This window comes from Rattus norvegicus, chromosome 2 (assembly GCF_021556685.1).
Source record: "Rattus norvegicus strain SHRSP/BbbUtx chromosome 2, alternate assembly SHRSP_T2T, whole genome shotgun sequence".
In the NCBI taxonomy this organism is placed as follows: Eukaryota; Metazoa; Chordata; class Mammalia; order Rodentia; family Muridae; genus Rattus; species Rattus norvegicus.
In genome coordinates, this window is record NC_141535.1 from 181,254,352 (window position 1) to 181,280,724 (window position 26,373).

General features: G+C 43.4%; 1 protein-coding gene and 1 pseudogene across 2 annotated transcripts; one reads left to right on the forward strand and one right to left on the reverse strand.

Annotated features, from left to right (window-relative positions):
• The first annotated feature begins 1,994 nt into the window (after positions 1-1,994).
• Positions 1,995-10,397, forward strand: Tchh (trichohyalin). 2 transcript variants are annotated; one of them, NM_001398736.1, is given in 4 exon segments: positions 1,995-2,046; positions 3,573-3,735; positions 4,668-7,211; positions 7,272-10,397. In NM_001398736.1, coding segments are annotated over 3 exon segments (4,779 nt in total). In that variant the 5' UTR covers positions 1,995-2,046; positions 3,573-3,597; the 3' UTR covers positions 9,369-10,397.
• Positions 10,398-11,282: 885 nt separating this feature from the next.
• Positions 11,283-12,586, reverse strand: Prpf19-ps1 (pre-mRNA processing factor 19, pseudogene 1; annotated as a pseudogene).
• Between the last annotated feature and the right edge of the window lie 13,787 nt (positions 12,587-26,373).

Consider the following 26,373-nt stretch of genomic DNA (forward strand, 5'->3'; position numbering starts at 1 on the left):
AACATAAAGGACAATATTTTAAAACCTCCACAGGTATCATAGAATTGACTCCTCCTCCTCTTCTTTCTTGTGTCTATTTCTAAATAAGTGCAGTCTTATACTATGTTATAAGAACAGCTACATGTGTCCTTTTATATCAGACTAAGTATAAAATAAAATAAGAATATTATTTCAGGGAGCTAGACCAATGGGTGTGGGAGAGAGAGAGAGAGAGAGAGAGAGAGAAAGAGAAACAGATAACAAAGAGACATAGGTTGTTATAGGGAATCCCTTGAAGGATATCTATGCGAAATAACAGAAATCTCAGGAAAAGACAAAAAAGCCTTTGATGACCTGTAGTTAGTTATGTGTGTCCATTGCTGAAGTTGGTTCAAAGATTAAGAAACTTGTATAAAACCTTAGTTAGGACTGAGTCAGAGAAGCCGTACTCTTTAAGGGTTTGCCATATTAAATCAATTCACTGACCCCAATAGAAAATGACTGTTCTGCCAAAACTTGGAAATCACAGACGTTGGTACTTAAGGACTTGAAGAGACAGAAATGAGCTAGATTTCCAATCATCTTTTCATCTCTTATCACCTCAACTTTCTAGTTAATCCATGTTAGGGATACCACTAAGCAGAGTAAGAAATGGACATCAAGAAGGGATCTATTCTTCTCAAAATTCCCAAAACCAATACTTGCCTTTGGTGGAGACAGAATTTCAGAGAAGCTGTTGAATCATTTAATAGTCTCCATAAACCAATTATGAACCAAAGTTGCATGTAGTATGAAATGGAAGGGTGGGAGTCACTGACAACCAGGGGTGAATCCTGTTCCTTACAATAAAATAGCACCGAGATTCACAAATGATCACCAGGGTTGAGAAAGCTCTAATGGGCTAGAATGACCTTAATGTGCTTCCAGAAGAAGCCAGCTCAAGTGTTTAGATGTCATAACCATTAGTAACTTAGGCTGAATGCCGTGATTATATCTACAATGATGCATTACACTAGCTCTTTTTCTCCAGGGGCTTCAATATGCTAGAAAGAAAAACAGATGAGCAAATTTTAGATTTAATATCTCTAACAATAAAATTTCACAGTACACTTTTTCATCAACAGTTTAATAAACACACATTTTAAGATATTCTTCAAAATTAGTTACTTAAGAGGCAACCCCTAACCTGTAGGGGAAAAAATGAGGAATAGAATGTAAAGTAAATTTCCATCTGAATTTTTTTTTTTTTTTTGGTTCTCTTTTTCGGAGCTGGGGACCGAACCCAGGGCCTTGCGCTTCCTAGGCAAGCGCTCTACCACTGAGCTAAATCCCCAACCCCCATCTGAATTTTTAAAAAAAGGTATTTGCCCACCCCCTCTTCATCTTCATGGTCCTTACCATAGAGAAGTTAGTCAGTTCTCATGGTTTATGTAAGTAACAAAAAAAGTCCTGTTTATTGTCAACATAGAATTTGTATCTTTCATAAAAATGAATTGTTTAAGGGGTGAGAAATATGGCTAAGGAGTTAAGAGCACTTATTGCTCTTGTAAAGGACTTGAATTTGGGGGGACCAGCCCTGGGGGAATCTGACATCTCTGGCATCCATAGACACCTAAACTCATATGTGCACGTGCAATACACACACATTTAAAAATAAATCTTAAAAACATGACTAGAGGTTGTTCTTTTTTGAAGTCATAATAAACCAAGTTTTAGAACACTCATCACCTTTGATTTAATGTTTTTAACAATTAAGGAAAATTAGAAAATCTGGAGAATATTCTCCTTTATGTATTAGGTGGGGCCAGTACACAGTCAGGAGGCAAGTCCTGTGAACCTGGTGCCAAATAGCTACGTGAGCAAATAGTGAGATAAACAAACCATTCCTGGAGACAGAGGTGGAGCTGGGATTTCAATGAATCAGCCCATCCCACAGAGTGGGTGTATCCTTCCCAAGTTGTTCCCTGGGGCACAGTTAAAATCCCTATAAAAGGCCAGGCTCCCAGTTACCTAGCACACTTGCCAGCAGTGTCAGCGAGCACTTGACTTCTTCCTCTGGTGAAGTGGGTAAGTTCCATTCTATGGAATGGTATTCTATGATTCTTTGTTTTCTAGCCATGGTACACTTTGGGCGAATAGAGGTCGGTCCTGTCTTCCAGAAGGGACCTCCACCTTCTAGTGTTGGCTAAATCTCACTTCATCTGCCTTCTTCTCGCTTTCTTCCTTTTTGACAAGGTCTTGTTTAGCCCTGTCTGGCCTAGACCTTACTACGTAGACCAAGCTGGTCTCAAACTCATGGGAATCCACTTGCCTCTGCCTCTGGGAAGCTAGGATTAAAGAAATGAACCATGTGCTTGGCTTACTCCATCTCCATTAGTTGAATGAAAAGGAGCAATTCTGAACTCAATCAAAGCTCTGAACTCAATCCTCACATCAAGAAATCTGGTGCGTGCCTCTGAAGTAAGAGGCTCTTTTTTCTAAAACAACAAAACAAAACAAAACAAAAAACCAAAAAACTATGATCTCAAAAGTATGCAAACCCTTTGGATCTCTTTTTTATGCACAGGCATCTTAATACAGTTCACACCTGAATTGGCATATGAGGTGTTGAAGTTGAAATGATATAAAGAACTCATCTAAGTGAGGTACTATTCAGGTAGCCAGCAAGCCATCCAAATATTCTTTTAACACCAGTCTGTTGCTGGATAAAGCTTTGTTGTTGCTGTGTATTTTGCTTTGTTATGACATTCTGAGAATTGAACTTATTATCTTAAACATACTAGCAGTCATTCTACTGCTGAGCTACATTCCCAGAACTCCTCCCCCCTTTATAACCCAACATACAAATTATTTACTTGAGTTTAACAAAACCAGCCCTAAGAACAATATCATCCAAACTTCTCCAGGTTTCTTTGGCCCACTGATTCTGATTAGCCAATCAGAAAAGATCTCTCAAATAATTTCCAATAATAGAAGATTATATAGCCATACTATATCTGAGTTAAGGTAGATAGCATGCAGTCTATTTTTCTGCCTGGCTCTATCTAGATGCTACAATGTCTTATTTTGATGGCATGATGGCTACACACATTAAGGAATAATTCACATTTCCTTTGCCCTGTTGTTTGTTGCAATGTTTTTGGAGACACAATTGACATACATGGCTACATATTGGCTTCTGAAGATGCTCAAGTCTCTCTTCACATCTTTTCTTTCACCTATCCTCTTTGCTCTACTTTAAGACCTGCTATGAGTAGCAATATGTAGAATTTAAATTCTTGCCCTCATCTCTCCACTCCCTGCTCTGAAATATGCTGGAACAAAAACAAGGGGAGGGAGATTATGGATAGTCTAGACTGATGGACAATGAAAAGTTGACTGTAATATAGTTCGAAGATGGTTTCTTGGCTTAGAATTTTTTAATATTTCTCTTCCTCTTCCTGAATACAGTATTCAGAGATAAAATGCTCTGAAAATGCAAGTTAAAATAACTGTGAGTGACACGTTCAAAGATCTGTTTAAATCAGTGTGAATGAAGTTTTCCCAAAGTCAGAAGCAGAGATTTGATTTTGAATCCTATTTTATTGTTCTAGGTTTACTTGAATTTTAAGAAAAAAAATGTCTCCACTTATAAGAAGCATTGTTGATATCACTGAAGTTTTCAATCAATATGCATCACAAAGTTGTGATGGAGCATCGCTTAGCAAGAGAGAACTGAAAAACCTCCTTGAGAGAGAACTTGGAGATGTCCTTCAGGTAAGACCTCTCATACACAGAAGAAATCTACAGGTATTTGGCTTTCATTGTACCTCTCAAGAAAGACCAGAACAATTAATATTAATATTGTTTGGAAACATGACAGGTCTACATTCACTTTTGAGCCTGAGGTATTTAAATGTGTATTGTAATCTGGGTACTAAAGAAGTTAATAGCATATATTTAGTGGTCTTGAAGACATTGTTAATAGAAACGAAGTATGAGTTAATAGGGCATTACCACTAATGATGCCTAATCAAGTTAGTAGACCTGAAGAGACTCCCCCCACCTTCCAACTTTCAACAACAGAAATCTTGTTTCTCAGTTAAAATGGAATTGCTGAAAATATTTCAGTTCTTCTTCAAACATAGAATACAAATTAAATCAGGAGCACTGGCTATTTCAAGCAGAAATATCTGTTGGAAATCTTCATAAAATTTCATTTTGTTGATCACGAGGCTGAAACCATTTATATTTATATACATTCATCTAGGAAGAATTTGTTGTTTTGATCAGCACACAATTACAAAAATTTCCAACAAACGTGTGATTTGAAATGAGTTGTTCATATATCTGGGAAAACAAGATACCGTGCATTTTCTTTTCTTTCGTTCCTTTAAACGTTTATTTATTTATTTATTTATTTATTTATTTATTTATTTCATATGAGTACACTGTCTCTCCCCTCAGACAAACCAGAAGAGAGCATTAGATCCCATTGCAGATGGTTGGAGCCACCATGTGGTTGCAGAGAATTGAACTCAGGACCTCTGAAAGATCAGTCAAGTGTTCTTAAAGGCTGAGCCATCTCTCCGGCCCCACTGTGCATTTTCTAATCGCTCCAAATATCCCCCACTAAAACAAGTGTGAGAGCAAAACTTTACTATTTGTAAATAATTAATTATAAAACTTTTGTTTTAATCTTTTCATAGAAACCACATGATCCGGAGACTGTAGATCTGACCCTAGAACTTCTGGATCGTGACTGCAACGGGCGTGTTGATTTCAACGAATTCCTCCTGTTCCTTTTCAAGATTGCTCAAGCTTGCTATTATGCTCTCGATCAGGCTGCAGAGTTAGGCGAGAAGAGAACCCTAACCAAGGAAAAGAGGAGCCTGTCACAAGATCGCAGGCAAGAAGATCAAAGGAGATTCGAGCCCCGGGACAGACAACTGGACGAAGAACCTGGGCGCGGAAGCTGGCAGAAGAGACGTGAGCAGGAGGAGCGCGCTGAGGAGCTGAGGCTGGAGCAGCGCGACAGGCAGCACCGCGACGAAGAGCAGCAACTGCAAAGGAGAGAACTGCAAGAACTGGAGGAGCGCCTTGCAGAAAAAGAGCCTCTAAGCTGGAGTAAGGGTCGTGACGCTGAGGAGTTTTCTGAGGTAGAGGAACAGCAAAGGCAAGAGAGACAGGAACTCAAGGGCAAGGGCCAGACAGAGGAGAGAAGGTTGCAGAGGCGCCGGCAAGAAGAGCTACGCGAACCCCTGCTGAGGCGCGAGCAGGATCTGAATCGTAGACAGGAGCTGAGGCAGGAACTGAGGCGCGAACCAGAGCTAAGGCGCGAACAGGAGCTGAGTAGAGGACAGGAACAGAGGCGCGAGCAGGAGCTGAGGCAGGAACTGAGACGCGAGCAGGAGCTAAGGCGCGAGCAGGTGCTGAGGCGCGAGCAGGAGCTGAGGCAGGAACAGAGACGCGAGCAGGAGCTAAGACACGAGCAGGAGCTGAGGCAGGAGCTCAGGCGCGAGCAGGCGCTGGCTGAGGAGGATGAGCAGACGCGAGTCCGGGAACCCGACCAGAGCATCACCCAGAGGTGGCAGTGGCAGCTCGAAAGCGAGGCAGAAGCCCGTCAGAACAAGGTCTACTCTAGGCCTCGCAGGCAAGAGCAGAGGCTTCGCCAGGAGCTGGAGGAGCGTCAGCTCCGGGAGGAGGAGGGGCAACGCCGCGACCTCCAACGGCAGCGTCCCGCTGAGGAGGCTCGCCAGCGTTACCAATGGGAGAGGCCGCAACGGGCGGAGGAGCGCCTGGAGCAGGAGCAGCGGTTCCGCGACCGGGAGGAGCAGCGCTTCCGGGAAGAGAGGCTGCAAAGAGCTGAGCTCCAGGACAGCCTCCTTGAGGAAGAACAGAGGCGACGTCAGGCGGAGCGCCGAGAGCCAAACGCGAGCTGGGAGCTTCGGGAAGAAAGCCAGAGACGCCACACACTGTACACCAAACCCAGCCTGAGGCAGCGTAGGGAGGAAGAGCTACGCGAGGAGCGGTTGTTGCAAGAAGAGCAGCGCCAGCAGCGGGAGAGGAAATACCGCAGGGAGGAGGATCTGCAGCAGGAGGAAGAGCGGCTGCAGCAAGATGAAGAGCAACTGCAGCGGGAAAAGAGGCGCCTGCAGCAGGAGAGGCAGTATCAAGAGGAGGACCTGCAGCTGGAGGAAGAGCGGCTGCAGCAGGAGGAAGAGCGGCTGCAGAGAGAAAGGAGGCGCCTGCAGCAGGAGAGGCAGTATCAAGAGGAGGACCTGCAGCGGCTGCAGGATGAAGATCGGCGCAGGGATCTGAAATGGCAGTGGCAACCTAGGAAAGAAGTCGAAGTTCGTAGTAACAGGCTTTTCACCAAACGCAGAGAGGATGAGGAAACGATCCAGCAGCTGGAAGACTCTCGAGAGCAAGGGAGACGTCAGGATCGGCGGCCTCTGCAAAACGAACAGGAAGAGAGAAGAGAGCTGGAGCAGGAGAGGAGGCGCCTACAGCAGCGCGACCGGCAGATCCTAGAGGAAGAGCAGCTGCAGCGAGAGCAGCAACGGGAAGCCAGAAGACGAGATGAGACGTTCCAGGAGGAAGAACAGCTCCTGGAAGAATCGAGAAGACAGCAACAGGAGAGAGAGGGCAAATTCCTTGAGGAAGAAAGGCAGCTGCAGACGGAACGGGAAGAACAGAGGCGGCATCAAGAACAAGAGAGAGAATTCCGAGAAGAGGAGGAGGAGCGCCTCCAAGAACCTGAGAAAGAACTTCGGCAGGAGCGTGACAGAAAATCCCGTGAAGAACAAGAGCGCCGCCAGCAGCGTGAGGAAGAGCAGCTGAGGCGCCAGGAGCGGGACAGAAGATTCCGCCGGGAACAAGAACAACGCCAGGAGACTGAGGAAGAGCAGCTGCGAGACAGACCATTCCGCCGGGAACAAGAACGCCGCCAGGAGCGCGAGGAAGAGCAGCTGCGGGACAGAAAGTTCCGTCGAGAACAAGAACCCCGTCAGGAGCGCGAGGAAGAGCAGCTGCGGGACAGAAAGTTCCGTCGGGAACAAGAACCCCGTCAGGAGCGCGAGGAAGAGCAGCTGCGGGACAGAAAGTTCCGCCGGGAACAAGAACCCCGCCAGGAGCGTGTGGAAGAGCAGCTGCGGGACAGAAAGTTCCGCCGGGAACAAGAACGCTTCCAGGAGCGTGAGGAAGAGCAGCTGAGGGACAGACCATTCCGCCGGGAACAAGAACGCCGCCAGGAGCGTGAGGAAGAGCAGCTGCGGGATAGACCTTTCCGCCGGGAACAAGAACGCCGCCAGGAGCGTGAGGAAGAGCAGCTGCGGGATAGACCTTTCCGCCGGGAACAAGAACTCCGTCAGGAGCGTGAGGAAGAGCAGCTGAGGGACAGAAAGTTCCGCCGGGAACAAGAACGCCGCCGGGAGCGTGAAGAAGAGCAGCTGAGGGACAGAAAGTTCCGCCGGGAACAAGAACGCCGCCGGGAGCGTGAGGAAGAGCAGCTGAGGGACAGACCATTCCGCAGGGAACAAGAACGCCTCCAGGAGCGTGAGGAAGAGCAGTTGAGGGATAGGCCATTCCACCGAGAACAAGAACGCCGCCAGGAGGAGCGCGACAGACCATCCCGCCGGGAACAAGAGCTCCTCCGGGAACTCGAGGAAGAGCAGCTGCGGGACAGAAAGTTCCGCCGGGAGCAAGAGCTCAGACGCGACAGAAAACTCCGTGAGGAAGAAGAGCGCCGCCAGGAACTGGAGGAAGAGCAGCTGCGTGGCCAAGAGCGAGACCGTTTAAGGGTGGAAGAGCAACTTCGCCAGGAGCGCGAGGAAGAGCAGCGGCGCCGCCAGGAACGTGACAGAAAATCCCGTGAGGAACAAGAGCTCCGCCAGGAACTCGAGGAAGAGCAGCTGAGGGACAGAAAGTTCCGCCGGGAACAAGAGCTCAGGCGCGACAGAAAACTCCACGACGAAGAGCGCCGCCAGGAGCTAGAGGAAAGGCAGCTGAGCGGGCAAGAACGAGAGAGAAAGTTCCGCTTGGAACAAGAGCTTCGCCGGGAGCGCGAGGAAGAGGAGCGCCGCCAGCAGCGTGACAGAAAGTTCCGCCGGGAAGAGGAGCTCCGCCAGGAACTGGAGGAAGAGCAACTGCGGGACAGAAAGATCCGCAGGGAACAAGAGCTCAGGCGGGACAGAAAATTCCGTGAGGAAGAAGAGCGCCGCCAGGAGGAGTTCGAGGAAAAGCAGCTGCGGCTCCAGGAACCAGACAGAAGATTCCGCCGGGAACAAGAGCTCCGCCGGGAACGCGAAGAAGAGCAGAGGAGGCGCCAAGAACGTGACAGAAAATCTCGTGAGGAACAAGAGCTCCGCCAGGAACTGGAGGAAGAGCAGCTGAGGGACAGAAGGATTCGCCAGGAACTCCAGGAAGAAGAGCTAAGGCGCCAGGAACGTGACAGTAAGTTCCTTGAGGAACAAGAAATCCGCCGGGCACTCCAGGAAGAAGAGCTAAGGCGCCAGGAACGTGACAGAAAGTTCCGTGAGGAACAAGAGCTCCGCCAAGAACTGGAGGAAGAGCGGCTGAGGGACAGAAAGATCCCCCGAGAACAAGAGTTCCGCCGGCCGCGAGAGGAAGAGCAGCTGCGGGACAGAAAGTTCCGCAGGGAACAAGAATTCCGCCGAGAGCCGGGGGTAGAGCAGCGGCGCCGCCAGGAGCGCGAAGAGGAACAAATTCGCTTTGAGGAGCAACAGCAGCGCCGCCAGGAGCGCGAGCAACAGTTAAGACAAGAACGCGACAGGAGAGTCCGGGAGGAAGAAGAGCTTCGTCAGGAAAGGGAGGAGCTGCTACACCGTGAGGTGGGTGGCAGGAAATTCCGGGAAGAGGAGCGATTCCGCCAGGAAAGAGAGGAACAGCGGCGTCACCTCCAGGAGCGGGACAACAGAAGATTCCGCGAGGAAGTAGAGCTCAGGCAAGAAAGGGAAGAGCAGCAGCTGCGTCAAGAGCGCCAAGAGCGTGAGAGAAAATTCCGTGAGGTAGAAGAGCTTCGCCAGGAAGAAGAGCAGCGCCGCCGCCAGGAGTTTGACAGGAAATTCCGGGAAGAGAAACGCCTGCGTGAGGAACGCGAGGGCCAGCAACTGCGGAGGGAGAAGCGAGATGGTCAGTACCCGGCTGAGGAGCAATTTGCCAGGGATAAGATTCGTCGCCAGGAACAAGAACTACGTCAAGAAGAGGAACAAAGACGTCGCCAAGAGCGGGAGAGAAAATTCCAAGAAGAGCAGATCCGTCGTAGGCAAGAGGAGCAGAGGCGCCGCCCAATCCTAGAGCCTGGCACACGCCAGTTTGCCAACGTCCCAGTGCGTTCCAGTCCTCTCTACGAGTACATCCAAGAGCAGAGGTCTCAATACCGCCCTTAAAAGATGCTGCGAAAATCCTGGCACCAGCCAAACCTTCAAGCAAAAGAAAATGAGAAACACTGGGGTATCCAGCGATAACTCACGTGTTTCTGGTTGTGGGAAAACTCTCTGATCTTAGAATGTGTCTTTTCTTACAGAATCTTAAACTATACCCATTTCATTTCTTTCAATTCCTGTCTTTCATTCTTCCTCAGGTAGTCCTTTTTTGCAAGATGTCATTGTTCTTTAGTGCAGATATGATGTGCACTTTTAAAAGTAAGTCATTTAATTTTTTGAAAAAATTTGTTTGAGAAGCACATTGATTTATGGTCTTCATAAATAACAAGAATAATGTAGCACTCTGGTATTCAAAGTAATTGGGTCATTATTTTTAGTGGTGGATCATTTTGTCTAGAGCTTTCATTTTATAAGTTCAAGTTGGCATTTTGTTTGGCCTAATTCCATTTGTCTTGACCTCCAAATGGTTTTCTCAGGTTTTGTTGCATAATTGTGACAGATTCCATCAGCAGGCTGAAATTTTACAGCCCTCAAATAATGCAGGGGGAGAATGATTTATGCAGAAAATACCATATGAAATCAATTCATAACTGAAACAAATCTTTATTAAGAGAAATGCTTGGTAGACAATTATAATTTGGCATTATATTTTTATATTTTGCATCACCTAAAACAATCTCATGAAGCAAAAGCAAAGTGCTTCTCAAACAACTCAAATTTAAAACTGTAATTGTAGCATTCTGTTCCATTTCCCCAAGTTTTGTTGGGTTTGAGAATTTTTCTACTTTTGTATATTTTGGTTTGCAGGAAACCTACTCAAGATTCTGTAAACATTTGTCTTGTTTGGGTCCAATAAGAACTCACAGAGTGATGGAAGAAGGAAAGGGGGAAATGTATAAACAGATGACAAAATTCTAGAGGTCTCTTGATTATACTTATCAGCTCACAATCCTTTGAGGCCTTATACTACCTGGAAGACATTCTTGTTCAAATAATTTGACTGTTAAAAATCAATAAATGTTTGGCAAATAATTTGTTCTTGTCTGTTTTAATTATGCATCTATCATAACTCATATCTAATCTGGAAATTCATTTATTTCCAATATCTTGTATTTTTACTATTAGCTCTGTCCAAATATGAAAGGAAGAAAGAACCTTTGATTTTTCCTACAAATTTTCCCAATTAAGGTGACTCCTATATTAAGAGTAAGACTTGGACAGCAAATTTGGCATTATACTTGTACTTAGCACCACTTAAAATTTCATAAAACAAAAGCAAGGTGTTGCTCAAGTGATTCAAATTTATAACTGCTATTCCATTTCCCCAAATTTTGTTGAGTTTGAGAATATTACTACTTTTGATATTTTGCTCTAGAGGGAACCTACTTAAGACTCTGTAAACATCTGTCTTGTTTGGGAGCCAAAAAGTTTTCAGTCAGTGTTGGATGAAGTTAAGGAGACCCTTATATTATTCTCAGTACTACATAGACTCTCTTTCCAAGTGTTTTCTTCTTCTTTTTTAAAATGATACTAGATCACTGCTTACAAAAACCTGCAGGAGCCCTCCTGTCCCTCTCCTTCACAGTTCCCTTGGTTTCCCTCCCTGTCTCAGAAGAACTGAAACAGAGCAGACATGGAGCAGCTGCCACCGCTGAAAGGTGCTGAACTCCGGCTCTAAGCATTTTATAGAATAACAGTTCCTCCATGTCCATTTCTGGGGGCCCAAAGGCTGTATGGATAGCAGTGTTCCAAATAGCCTGGCTCAGACCATCATCCAGACCAGAATGAAATGATGTGAATGTCCTCCCGCCACCAGACCTCTTTCTCCTTTTAAAGTCCCATTCCCCTCCCTACCCTTCACCCTCTAACTTAACCCACTACTGAGATGAGGCCCAGAACTGTGAGAAGGCATGGGGCCTACAGACTGTAGAATTTGAGGCCCCTGTCTATGCTGGTTGAAGCAATGAAGATGAACGTGACCTTGTGCCCAAAGGCCACTCCTCTAATGGTCAGGCCCACTGTACTCTGTAAAGTGAAGAATCTCTGTCCATTATTTACAGATTCAGATCTGAACATCTGTACCCCTAATGCCAGGTAGGTACCGCTCTGGTCAAAGATTAGTGACAAAAAAAAAAGATTAGTGACTTCACCTCAAAGTTGGCTAGCTGCAATGTCTTGAAGTTCTTCAACTTGTGTAAGTCCCAGAGCTTGACTGAGGAGTCATCAGCTACTGTGGCCAGGTAGTACTCGTTCTCAGAAAAGGCAATGGGGCAAGAATGACCAGGGAAGTTGTCCACATTGGTACACTCCTTCAAGTCCCGGATCTTGATGTGGGAGTACATGGTTCCTATTCCAAAGATGAGCCCATTAGGGTGAAACTGCTCACAGGTAAGAGAGCAGCTGGAAATCTCATCTGTCACCTTGGTGAGAACACGCCCAGTCTGGATGTCAGAGAAGGCCCAATACTGATCATCAGAGAGCTCAGGAGATAGTCTCCAGTAGCATGGAGGCTGAGGCCTGTCACTGAACTCTCATGAGCCCAAACAACCTGTACAGAACAAGTGTTCAGTACCGACCAAATCCTGATAGTAGTATCAGGGGACCCAGAAAACACCAATTCCTGAGAAGGATTGAAACACCACACTAGTGACCTTCTTGGTATGGCCTTTGAGAATGGCCAGGATTTCCTCAGTATTCTTGTCAAAGACAACAACATTTTAATCTGCCCCACCAGTAAGAATCTTGTTCATGTGTGAGGGACACAGGTCCAGAGTAAGAATCCCAGGAATGCTAGCACTGTGTAGCCTACATGGGATGCCACCTGCTGGTACTTGCTGAGCTCTTCAGCTCCTGAGAACAGTCTTTCCTTACTTTGTCTTGAAGCTTCAGGGTAATCTCAGGGGTCATTCCCACAAGCTCACCCAAATCCATGGGGTCTCCTGCACCCACAACACTGGGCTGTGAGCTTGACATAGCCTGAGGTACAATAAGGCCAGCCTGTGGTTTCAGAGTAGTCAGAGCTTCTGGAGCAGCAGTGAATTCCTTAGTGAGCCAGCAATGACTCTGCAGGGACCATCGTGCTGGTACAGCTCCTGGTGGGTTCTCTGTAGCTGCTGACTAAGGGTGAAGTTGTGCAGCATGACTGCATCCCACTCATCCTGCAATGCTTTCAGAATGGCTGGGATGCTGGTGGCAGAGGGAGGCTTGGGCTGAATTGGGTGAGAAACGCTCGCACAACTGCTTCACGTGGCTGTGGGGAGGTGGCCAGCGGCGCACCTCAGCTTTCTGCAGCTAGCCAAGTGTTTTCTTCCTAATTCTACTGCTTTCTGTATCATTTCTTACAGAGACTCACACTCTGGAGTAGCTACTTTGTGCTTAAGCTGGTGATGGGACATGATGTAAAATTCAGAAGCAGATCTATAGACATAATTAATGACCCAGTAATTTAAGCAACATATATAGTCCATGAGGTTTCTGACTGAATCAGAAAATGCTAAATAGTAATTAGTCCAAATGTTACATTACTATCCCACAATGCAGACACCCTTGTGCCACTCTATTATCACTGTATTGGATTCGTTATTTGAGTAAATAGGGAAGATTTTCTAAAAGACTTTATTAAGATTATCACTATTATAGGCCATGTATAGTGGCACACAAAGGCAGGTGGGTCTCTGAGTTAGAGGCCTGCCTGATTTACAGAAGAAGTTCTAGGACACCCAGAAATACACACACACACACACACACACACACACACACACACACACACACACAAGCCTATATTAGAAAAGAAAGACAGAGAAAAGGGAGGGGGAGAAAAGAAAATTCATATTTTTATTTGTGAAAACCATGGAAAATGCCCTAAAGTTATAGTCAACATTTCAGCCAAAGGCTAACAATACAGCCCCGAGTGTCATTTTGGTTGAATAAGGAGACACTTAGTTGCAGAGTCTAGACTCTCTCACACTTTAATACAAATGTAAGATGTTTATCAAAAACAAAGCTAAGGAACCATTTTTCCTCCACATATTTTTTTTCTTCTTTTAAGTTCTTCACAGAAGCTCTGGAAGAAATTCTGTATTTTTTTCCCTAGGATCCTCATAAAAGATTCTTCTTATAAATCCTCAACCTAGGGACATTATACTTACCAGTTATGCTACAGTTCACTGGTAGTAATGAAACCATCCAGACTTCTGATAGCACTTTACAAATGAGGAAAACATCAGTTTCTATAGAAGAAATTATTGTTTGATAAATTTTAACAATGCCCTTTTTGACAAGTGTATCAGTAAAGCTCTAGCTACTCATAGCATAGTAGCAGGAAAACTTGGAGGTCAACCATCTTTTTACAGCTGAATGGTGTACCTATCAGGTCAAGAGCTTGATGTTATTGGTCAATTACATCTTTAACTTCAAACTAGAAGTTCTAGTAGCACTGCTTCAACTGCTACTAGGAAATGGAATGGAGAACTGTTGGATGACAGACTTCTCCTGGGAAGGCACAACACGTGTTTAATCACCCCAGACCTAGAACTCATGACAGACCAAAGAAACAGTTGCCCCAACATCCAACTTGGTTAACCAGTGAGGTTTTAGGAGGTTACTAACAGAAGTACAGGTGAGAGGTAACTTAGTAGGAGTAGAAATTACTCAAAAGCAGCTACATTATTGAAAATTCACCTTCCCAACATGAATAAATGTTCACAAAAGCTACAACTCTGGAACTTGTCTGTGACTTCACAGTCCAATAATCTCTTCTCTCTGCAATTCTGCTGGTCAGAGTCTCTTTCCCTGTACATATTCCTTTTTATACTACTGGAAGAATACACTTCTTTTTCCATTCCTGTGGTCAAAAGTCCTCCAAGTGTTGAGCATTGAACACACAGAGACACAGACCACAACCAGACAGACACAAACACACACACACACACACACACACACACAGAGAGAGAGAGAGAGAGAGAGAGAGAGAGAGAGACTGGTTTCTATGTTGTAGCCTTAACATTGAGTAATTTGGAATGTATCCTTATTTAGAGGTGTAATAGTTAAAGAGGTAATTAACATTAGGTTGTTAGTTTGGGTCCTAATCTCCTATGGCTGTTATCTTTATAATAAGAAAACTGAGCACAGACACAAACAGAAGTAGGGAGCTACAAAAACAAAAAAGAAGATCATTACATATAAGCCAGGGGTAAAAGTATAGAACATACCTTTTCTTTATAACCCTTAGTAGTCAGTCCAGCTGACACCTTGATCTTTGACTTCAAGCCTTATAGAATGTGAAAAATAAATATATTCAAGTCAGTAGTCTGTGGCACTTTGTTATGACAAGCCTGAACAATTAATGCATTATATAAAATAAAACTGTGGTCTGTTGGTAGGTAAACAAATGTATTATCATCTTATCCTTAACATTGTGCAAACAGGTCTTGCTTGTTTGCTTGGTTTGATTTTTGTTTTTTAAAAGATTTGTTTACTTATTATATATAAGTACAGTGTTGCTGTCTTCACACACACCAGAAGAGGGCATCAGATCTCATTACAGACAATTGTGAGCCACCATGTGGTTGCTGGGATTTGAACTCAGGACCTCTGGAAGAGCAGTCAGTGCTCTTTACTGCTGAGCCATCTCTTCAGCACCCAATTTTCATTTTTTGTTGCATAATTATCACAGTTTTCTCCATAAGGTTGAAAATTATAGCCTTTGAATAATGCAGGGAGAAACTACTACAGAAAAAAAATCCATATGACATAAGTCCATAACTGGAAGAAATATCTATTAAGAGTAAGATTTAGTTGGAAAATTAGAATTTAGCATTATATTTTTATACTTAGCATCAGTTAAAATATCATGAAGCAAAATAGGAATTCAGAATTCAGAGCAGTTTTGTGGTGCAATGAAAATAATCCTATGAGGAAATAAGGTTCCTTCACTCACCATTCAGTCAATGAATATTTATTGAGCTCAGGATCTTTGCAAAACTTTGATTCAGGCACTACACATGCAGGGGTGAAGTAGTGATTCTGGGCTCTTCCTTCACTTTATTGTCTTGAGATCACTTTTTAATTGGTTATTTTATTTATTTACATTTCAAACGCTGTCCCCCTTCCTGGTTTCCCCTCTGCAAACCCCCTATCTCATCCCCCCTCCCTCTGCCTCTATGAGGGTGCTCCCCCACCCACCCACCCACTCCCTCCCTTACTACCCTAGCATCCTTCTACGCTAGGGCAATCCTCTGCTACATACATAGCTGGAGCCATGGGTCCTTCCATGTGTACTCTTTTGTTGGTGTTTTAGTCCCCGGAGCTCTGTGGGGTCTGGTTAGTTGATATTGTTCTTCCTATGGGGTTGCAAACCCCTTCAGCTCCTTCAGTCCTTTCTCTAACTCCTCCATTGAGGACCCCATATTTAGAAGCTGGAAACAACCCAGATGTCCCTCAACAGTGAAATAGATGCAGAAAATATGGTACATTTACATAATGGAGTACTACTCAGTTATTAAAAGCAGTGACTTTGGACTGGAGAGATGGCTCGGCGGTTAAGAGCACTGACTGCTCTTCCAGAAGTCCTGAGTTCAAATGTGGCTCACAACCATCTGTAAAGAGATCTTCTAGTGTCTGAAGACAGCTACAGTGTACTCATATATAATAAATAAATCTTTAAAAAAATGACTTCATGAAATTCGCAGGCAAATGGATGGAACCAGAAAATATCATCCTGAGTAAGGTAACCAAAGAACACATGTGGTATGTGCCCACCAATAAATGTATACTAGGAAAAAAGCTTGGAATACCTAAGATAAAATTTACAGACCACATGAGTCTCAAGAAGAAGGAAGACCAAAGTGTGGATGCTTCAGTCCTACTTAGAAGGGGAAACAAAATAATCATGAGAGGGAGGGACCTGGGATGAAAAGAGGAGGGAAAGGGGAAAGGGAACAGGATCAGGTGTGGGAGGAGATGGTTAGAAGTACAGAAGGTCAGAAAATTGAACAGAAATAAGTAGCCCTGGGGAATGGAGAACTGGGGGTAGACACTAGAAAGTCCCAGATGCCAGGGAAGCAAAAAGTTGATATTAGTTGAAGTACCCAACAAAGGAGAGATAGAATCTGTAGAGAGCCTATCCAGTGGATAGGCACAGCCCCCGGTTGAGGAACAGGGCCAGCGAGCCATCTCAAAAAATTTAACCCAGAATGGCTCCTGTCTAAAGGAAATGCAGGAACAAAATGTGGAACAGACACTGAAGGAAAGGCCATCCAGAGGCAGCCCCACTTTAGTCCTAGAATTCCGTTCAAACAAAACTTCAATAGCCATTAGTATTCAACATGAGGCCCATGTCTGCTTCATCTTCTATACTAATTTCACATGGCTATTATATCCATTCCATCTTGATAATTGTTTTTTTGAGCAAGTGTTCTGAACCTGTAATCTTCTGGAGATTATAATCTATGTAATATGTAACATATAATAAGCACATTCCCTTGTCAGTAAGGAGCTGAGAGTCACATGGAATAATCTAAAACTAGTCCAAAAGATTCTAATCATTTATCAGTTTTTGAACCCTCAGGCTGCTAAAGACAAGCACATAAATTACAAAACCTTTTAGAATTTGGTTTTAATTACTCCCTTTTAAGAAATGTGTCACATGCTTAGCAAGATAAAATGTAGATCTTAAGCTTTTAATTTAATGTCTGTCTGTGATAGACACAATCTAGTGTCCATCACCATCTCAACTAGGATCTCACAGTATCCTTAGCACCAACTATGTGCTCAAACCTAATCATTAGTACAACATTGATTGTCCTGGCTTCACAGACTTATGGTAGAATTGTACCTGCATGGTATTCCTCCTTCCTTCCTATATCCAAGGGAAATGTATAATCAATTTATAAGACCCAGATTGAATTCTACCTCCTCCCTAAAAACTGTGCTAATCTCTTTGACACTCAATATTGCTTTTCATTGGGATTCAACAATATGTTACCTTCAGCTGGGTGTGGTGGCACACACCTTTGTTTTCAGGACTAGGGAGGCAGAGGCAGGTGGATTTCTGTGAATTCAAAAGCCTAGTCTACATAGTAAGTTCCAGGAAGTTAGAGCTACATAGAAAGACCCTGCTTAAAACAACAACAACAACAACAACAACAACAACAACAACAACAAAACAAAACAAAAAAACCAAAAACCAAAAAATATATTTTATTTTTACCATCCATTAATTGATTACAATATTCTGTCTTAGTTGGCTTGACACTTGTTTCATATTTCTAATTAGATTGTTATAAGGCTTCAACCATTTTGGCCTTGTAAAATTTTGTTTTTTCCATGATGAAAAATAAGCAGTATAGGCCTTTGAAGTTCTGAAGAAATATATAGCCCCCCTCACTAGAAAAAAAAGCATATTTAAAACTTTAGACTGGGATTTGAAAAGTCCTTAATTAGGATAAACCATTCTTAACTTTCTACACCTGGAAAAAGTGGAAGAGTAGAAGTAGAAGAGGTGAGTTCATGCCATCCAGGTTTCACAAAACCTAGAATAGACCAGGCTGTAAAAAGATAGTTATTCATTTTAATCCTATCATTTTGTCAAAGTTGTTTATCAGCTGTAGGAGTTCTCCGATAGAATTTTGGGGGTTGCTTATGTATACTATCATATCATCTGCAAATGGTGATACTTTGACTTCTTCCTTTCCAATTTGTATCCCTTTGATCTCCCTTTGTTGTCTGATTGCTCTGGCTAGAACTTTTAGTATTATATTGAATAAATATGGAGAGAATGAGCAACCTTGTCTTGTCCCTGATTTTAATGGGATTGCTTCTAGTTTCTCTCCACTTAATTTGATATTGGCTGCTGGTTTGCTATATATCGCTTTTATTATGTTTAGTTATGTGCCATGAATTCCTGATCTCTCCAAAACTTTTAACATGAAGGGGTGATGTATTTTGTCAAACAAATCAGTAGCCTTCCTTATACAAATGAGAAAGAAATTAGAGAAACAATATCCTTCACAATAGCCACAGATAGTATAAAATATCTTGGTGTAACTCTTACCAAGCAAGTAAAAGCTTTGTATGACAAGAACTTTAAATCCCTGAAGAAAGAAATTGAAGAAGACCTCAGAAGATAAAAAGATCCTCCGTGCTCATGGATTGGTAGGATTAACATAGTGAAAATGGCCATCTTACCAAAAGCAATGTATGGATTCAATGAAATCTCTATCAAAATACCAACACAATTCTTCACAGACATGAAAAGAGCAATTGGCAAATTCATTTGGAATAACAAAAAAAAAATGGAAAACTATTCTCAACAATAAAAGAACTTCTGGGGGGAATCTCTGCCCCTGATCTCAAGTTGTATTACAGAGCAATAGTGATTAAAAACTGTATGGTATTGGTACAGAGACAGACAGGTCAATCAATGGGATATAATTGAAGACCCAGGAAATGAACCCACATACCTATGTCCACTTGATCGTTGGCAAAGAAGCCAAAAGCATAGTAGAGAAAAAAGAAAGCATCTTCTGGTCTACCTGGCAGTCTGTATGTAGAAGAATAAAACTAGATCTATACTTACCACCTTGCACAAAGCTCAAGTCCAAGTGGATCAAGGCCCTCAATATAAAACTAGATACATTAAATTTAATAGAAGAGAAGTGGGCAAGAGCCTCGAACTCATTGGCCTAGGGGGAAATTTCCTGAACAGATCACCAATGGCCCAGGTGCTAAAATCAACAATTAATAAATGAGACCTCAAGGAACTGAAAAGCTTCTGTAAGACAGAAGACACCAACAATAGGACAAATCAGCAACCTACAAATTGGGGAAAAAAAACTTCACTAACTGTACAACTGATAGAGGACTAATAACCAAAATATATAAAGAACTCAAGAAGTTAACCCCCCCAAAACCCAAATAACCCAGTAAAAAATGGGGTACAGAGCTAAACAGACAATTCACAAAAGAAGAATCTCAAATGATTGAGAAGCACTTTAAAAAATGTTCAAAGTCTTTAGTCATCAGAGAAATGCAAATTGAAAGGACTCTGAGATTTCACCTCACCTGGATCAGAATGGTGTGATGGTAAAGATAAAAAACTCAAGTGATGTCGACAAGGATGCGGAAAAAGAGGAACACTCCTCCATTGCTGACTGGATTTCAAACTGATATAACCACTCTGGAAATCAATTTGGAGGGTCCTCAGAAAACTGAAAACAGTTCTACCTGAAGATCTAGCTATATCACTCTTGGGCTTATACCCAAAAGATGACCCCACCATACCACAAGGACATCTGCTCTACTATGTTCATAGCAGCCTTATTTGTAATAGCCAGAAGCTGGAAACAACCCAGATGTCCCTCAACCGAAGAATGAATACTGAAAATGTGATTTATTTACACAATGGAATATTACTCAGTTATTTAAAAACAATTACATTATGAATTTTGCAGGTAAATGGATAGAACTAGAAAATATAATTCTGAGTGAGGCAACCTAGACCTAAAAGGACATGCATGGTATATACTCACTGATGAGTAGATATTAGCCCAAACGTACAGAAAACCTAGGATACAACCCACAGACTGTAGGAAATATAGCAAACAGAAAGGCCAAAGTGAGGATGCTGTCAATCCCACTTAGAAGGGGGAAGAAAATAATCAAGGGAGGCAGAGGGAGGGAGGGACCTCTGTGGGAGAGGGGAGAAGGAGGGGAAAGGAGGGACAGGATCAGGTGTATTGGGGAAGAAAGGTGACAGAAGAGAAGTCCAGAGGGCAAGGAGAATGAATGGAAGTAGGTAGCCTCAGGGCAAGGAGGTGGGGGGACCCTCTAGAAAGTACCTGAGACCAGGAGGTGAGAGATTCTCAGGACTCAATGGGAGTGACCTTAACCAGAATGCCCAACAATGGAGAGGGGGAACTCTAAGGGTCCACCTCCAGTAGATAAATAGGGCCTCAAGTGGAGGGGCAGGGTTACTAAACCACAGTCAAAACAATTCTGACCCAGAAATGCTCTTGTCTAAAAAACTACAGGAACGGGGCTGGGGATTTAGCTCAGTGGTAGAGCGCTTACCTAGGAAGCGCAAGGCCCTGGGTTCGGTCCCCAGCTCCGGAAAAAAAAAAAAGAACCAAAAAGCAAACAAACAAACAAAACAAACAAACAAACAAAAAAAACTGCAGGGACAAAAATGGAGAAGAAAGGCCCAAGTTGGGATCCATCTCATGGTGTGTGTATGTGGGGCAGGCACCAAGGCCTGATATTATTACTGATTCTATGATGTGCTTACAGACATGTGCCTGGCATTGCTGTCCTCCGAGAGGCCCTACCAGCAGTTGACTGAGACAGACAGGGATACCTACACCATTGGATTCCTATGGTTGAATTAGGGGAAGGATTGAAGAAGCAGAAGGGGAGGGCCACTCCATAAGCAGACCAGCAGTCTCAACTAACCTGGACCCCATAGAACTCCCAGAGACTGAGACACCAAGCAGGCAGTATACACAGGCAGGTTCAAAGCCCAATCCCTCTTCCCCAGCACATATACAGCAGAGGACTGCCAGGTCTGGCCTCAGTGGGAGCCTTGAGGGCCCAGGGAAGGGGGAAGCCTGCTGTTGGTGGGTAGTAACCTCTTGGAGGTAAGGGGAGGAGGAATGTGATAAAGAACTGTGGGAGGGGGGACTGGGAATGGGAGGCAACAGATGGGTTGTAAATAATTAAAGCAAGCAAATAAAAAAGATAGTTATTAACAATTCAGAGAAGCCAAGTAAAATAATGCTAAAAAGTGCTTATTTGGGAACATGTCCATCAATGATAGACCCAAGGAAAATAAACAGAAGCATAGGAAGACAGGTCTCACAAGAATGTGAACTGTAGGGGTTGGGGATTTAGCTCAGTGGTAGAGCGCTTGCCTAGGAAGCGCAAGGCCCTGGGTTCGGTCCCCAGCTCCGAAAAAAAGAACCAATAAAAAAAAAAAATGTGAACTGTCACAGGCAGAAAGGAGGTTAGGTTTAGGTGGGGTTGAGATCCATGACAGGACTTTGCAAAAGGAGATGCTTGCGTTTGTTTTAATGCTTTAATGAGAAATGACAAAAGGAGGATGGAGTAGAAAGAAGAGGACATGCCCCAGAAAGCAGTCTTAAATACCTTCCTTCCTTCCTTCCTTCCTTCCTTCCTTCCTTCCTTCCTTCCTTCCTTCCTTCCTATTTCCTTTGCTTCGTTCTTCTTATTCTGTATCCTGTTCTATTATTACGGGACATTTGTCTGACTTCTAACTGGTGCCCTCAAACTCCTGTCTCTGCCTATAAAGTGCTGGGATTTGCAGACATGTGCTACCCTACCAATGTCTATACGGCAAGTTTTGTGAGATGGCAGAACAGAACATCCACAGAAAAAGGGAAAGCTAGGCTTAGATAAGTTCCTTTTCTGGTGGAATAGAAATAAAATATAAAAATAAATAGATGTCAGTGAGTTTGTAATCTGATGCAAGAAAGTTAAGGGATTCTGCCTAATGATTTTTACTCTAAAAAATGTATGTGCAGGTGTGGCAGGTGTGTGTGTGTGTGTGTGTGTGTGTGTGTGTGTGTGTGCACGTGCATGAAGGCCAAAGAACAACCTCATGTGTCATTCCTTTGGCACTTGTGGACTTTTTAAAAGTCAGGGCCTCTCATTGACCTGTAGCTCTCCTCCTATGCCAAACTGACCAACAAACCCAAAGACCTGCCCATCTCAACAACCTCAGCACTGGACTACAGTTGCCCACCACCTTGCAATTTTATCTGAGTAGATGCAAGGCCAGCACTTTGTTGAGCTAAGCTATCTCCCCTAACCACAGGCCAGGTGGGGGTGCTTCTAGGAAAGATTACCAAGGTAATACGTTCTAAAATAATTATTCTCTACAAAATTACCAGACTAATTTTCCCTGTTATTTTTCTTACAAATTCTGTTGGAATTTTTATAGTTTCGTTTTATCTATATTTTATTTTATTAGATATTTTCTTTACATTTTATATGTTATCCCCTTTCCTGGTTTCCCCTTCAGCAACCCCCTATCCCATACCCCCTCCCCCAGCTTCTATCAGGGTGATCCCTCACCCACTCACTCACTCACTCCCTCCTCCCTGCCCTGGCATTTCTCTACACTGGGACATCTAGCCTTCACAGGACCAAGGGCCTCTCCTCCCATTGATGCCCAACAAGGCCATCCTCTGCCACAGATGCAGATGAAGTCATGGGTCCCCATGTGTACTCTTTGTTAGTAGTTTAGTCCCTGGGAGATCTGGGGTGTCTGGTTGGCTGATATTGTTGTTCTTGCTATGGGGTTGCAAACCCCTTCATCTCCTTCAATCCTTTCTCTAACTCCTCTATTGGGTACCCTGTTCTCAGTCTAAAGGTTAGTTGGCTGCAAGCCCCCACCTCTGGATTTGTCAGGCTCTGGCAGAGACTCTCAGCAGACAGCTATATCAGGCTTCTATCAGCATGCACTTCTTGGCATCTGCAATAGTGTCTGGGTTTGGTGATTGTATATGGGATGGATCCCCAGGTGGGGCAGTCTCTGGATGGCCTTTCCTTCAGTCTCTGCGTCACATTTTGTCTCCATATTTCCTCCTGTGAGTATGTTGTCCCCTCCTTTTTTTCTTGGATTTTTTATTTACATTTCAAATGTTATTCCCTTTCCTGGTTTCCCTGAAATAAGCCACCATCCCCTCCCCCTTCCCTTCTTCTGTAAGGGCCATACCTTCCACATCCATCCCCCTTCCCACCCCACCCCAGACATTCCCCTACACTGGGGGTCCAACCTTGGCAGGACCAAGGGCTTCTCCTTCCATTGGTGCCCAACAAGGCCATTCTCCTGCTACATGTGCAGCTGGAGTCATGGGTAAGTCCATGTAGTCTTTGGGTAGTGGTTTAGTCTGGTTGGTTGGCATTACTGTTCTTATGGGGTTGCAAGCCCCTTCAGCTCTTTCAATTCTTTCTCTAATTCTTCCAACAGGGGCCCCATCCTCAGTTAAGTGGTCTGCTGCTAGCATTCGCCTCTGTATTTGACATGCTCTGGCTGTGTCTTTCAGGTGACATCTATATCCAGTTCCTGTCAGCATGCACTTCTTAGCATCATCAATCTTATCAAGTTTTGGTGACTGTACATATACGGGTCACATGTGGGGCAGGCTCTGAATGGCCATTCCTTCAGTCTCTGTTCCAAACTTTGCCTCCATATCCCCTCCTATGGATATGTTTGTTCCCCCTTATAAGAAGGAGTGAAGCATACACATTTTGGTCATCCTTCTTGAACTTCATGTGGTCTGTGGGTTGCATCTTGGGTAATTTGAGCTTTTGGGCTAATATCCACTTACCAGTGAGTGCATACCCTGTGTGTTTTTCTGTGATTGGGTTACCTCACTCAGGATGATATTTTCTAGTTCAATCCATTTGCCTACGAATTTCATGAAGTCATTGTTTTTGATAGATGAGTAGTACTCCATTGTGTAGATGTACCACATTTTCTGTATCCATTCCTCTGTTGAATGACATCTGGGTTCTTTCCCACTTCTGACTATTATAAATAAGGCTGCTGTGAACATTGTGAAACATGTGTCCTTGTTATATGTTGGAGCATCTTTTGGGTATATACCCAGGAGTTATATAGCTGGGCCCTCAGGTAGTGTAATGTCGAATTTTCTAAGGAATCGCCAGACTGATTTCTACAGTGGTTGTACCAGCTTGCAATCCCACCAATAATAGAGGAGTGCTCCTTTTTCTCCACCTCCTTGTCAGCATCTGCTGTCACCTGAGTTTTTGATCTTAGTCATTCTGACTGGTGTGAAGTGGAATCTCAGGATTGTTTTGATTTGCATTTCCCTGACGACTAAGGATGTTGAACACTTCTTTAGGTCCTTTGCAGCCATCCAATATTCCTCAGTTGAAAATTTTTTGTTTAGCTCTGTATCCCATTTTTAATAGAGTTATTTGATTCTCTGGAGTCTAACTTCTTGAGCTCTTTGTACATATTGGATATTAGCCTTTTATCAGATGTAGGATTGGTAAAGATCTTTTCCCAATCCATTCGTTGCCATTTTGTCCTATTGACAGTATTCTTTACCTTACAGAAGTTTTGAAATTTTATGAGGTCCCATTTGTAAATTTTTGATTTTAGAGCATAAGCCATTGGCGTTCTGTTCAGGAAATTTTCCCCTGTGCCCATGTGCTTGAGGCTCTTTCCCCCTGTTTCTTCTATTAGTTTCAGTGTATCTAGTTTTAAAAAATATTTTTTGAAGCAGAATCTTTCTATGGAGTCAAGATTATTCTAAAATTTGCAATTCTCCTGCCTTGGGGTCTCATGAGCTAGATTACATGCATAAACTACCAACCTCAGGTACTTCTTTAAAGTTTAAAAAACTGAGTGGTTCTCCAAATACCTTTTCAATCAGTGCAAAGCACAATAGACTTAAGTGACCTCACAGTTTTGAGGGATGAACTGAATGCTTGTGTCCCTTCAAATTTCATTCTTAACTCTCCAACTGATGGTAATAGAAATCGAGACCCTTAGAAAGTGATTAAAACACAAAGACACTGCCTCACTTAGGATTACTATTGCTGTGATGAAACACCATGACCAAAGGCAGTTTGGGGAGGAAAGAATTTATTTGGCTAACACTTCCACAACACTGTTGATCCTGAAGGAGGTCAGAACAGGAATTCAAACAGTGCAGGAATCTGGAGGCAGGAGTCAGTGCAGAAATCATGGAGGGGTGCTGCTTACTGGCTCTCTTTCATTGGCTTGCTCAGCTTGCTTTCTTCTAGCACTCAAGGTCACCCACCAGTCCAGGCCTGGCACCATCTGCAATTGGCTGGGTCCTCGCCCATAAATCACTAAATAAGAAAATACCCTACAGGTTTGCCTACAGCTCTGGAGTCAATTTCTTAATTGAGATTCCCTCTTCAGATGACTTTAGCTTGTATCAAGTTGATATAAAACTAGCCAGCATGTGTACAGTACTTATGAGTGGAACTAGTACCAATATAATGTAAAGATAAACAAAGATGACATTGATGAACCAGAATCTGGTCATATGAAAACATGCTTTCAGGGCTTCAAAGTTTCAAAGTACAAGACATAGATTTCTGTTGTTTATAAGCCACAGTACTCTATAAGTTTATGTCTACACAGTACTTTGTTATGGTAGCTTCATCTCATCAATCCCGGAAGGAGGTGGCAGCAAAGTCTAGCAGACAAACTTAGGTTTACGATGAATGGAGACCCAGATTCATGGGTGGGCAAGATGGCTAAGTGGTACAGGCACTTCCACCAAGTCTGATGAGTTTCATCCTTGGAACTTGCATGGTAGAAGCAAAGAACAGACTCCAGAAGTGGGTTTCTGACTTCCACATGAACGTTCTGGCATGTCATGCACTCATGTTTATACACACACACACACACACACACACACACACACACACACGAGAGAGAGAGAGAGAAAGACTAAATAAAAAATAAATAAAATTTTTAAAAGTAATTTTTTAAAAGACCCAAATTTGTCTTTGTAACATGAAACAATTTATATAATACCTCTAATCTCAGCATTTTATAAAAACCCTAGTCTTTGGAATCATGAAAAGTAAGAATGACCTGTGCAAAGTATAAAGTGGATAGTCCACGAATAAGGGGGATTCCACTGTCTAGTTCAATATTCATGAACATATGAGAAATCTACAAGAAAATGAACCTCATGGTAGGAATCAGCCCAGTCCTCTTCCATAGTCTTCCTTAGTAAACACTTTGCTAAACACAGCTGTGCTGCAGGCATTGAGCTGGCCTTCACACCACAGTGATCAAGCCAACCATGACTGAGGTGTTAGTTCAGCAGAAAACGCTAGAAGACAATTGTCTTGTAAGACATGTGTCTTTCCCACAAAAGTCCTGTTATTCCAGATAATTTACCCTCCTTTCCTCATTTATGGCTAAGGTAATCAAACTCAGACACTGTAGAAATTTACTGAAGGTCAGATAACAAAT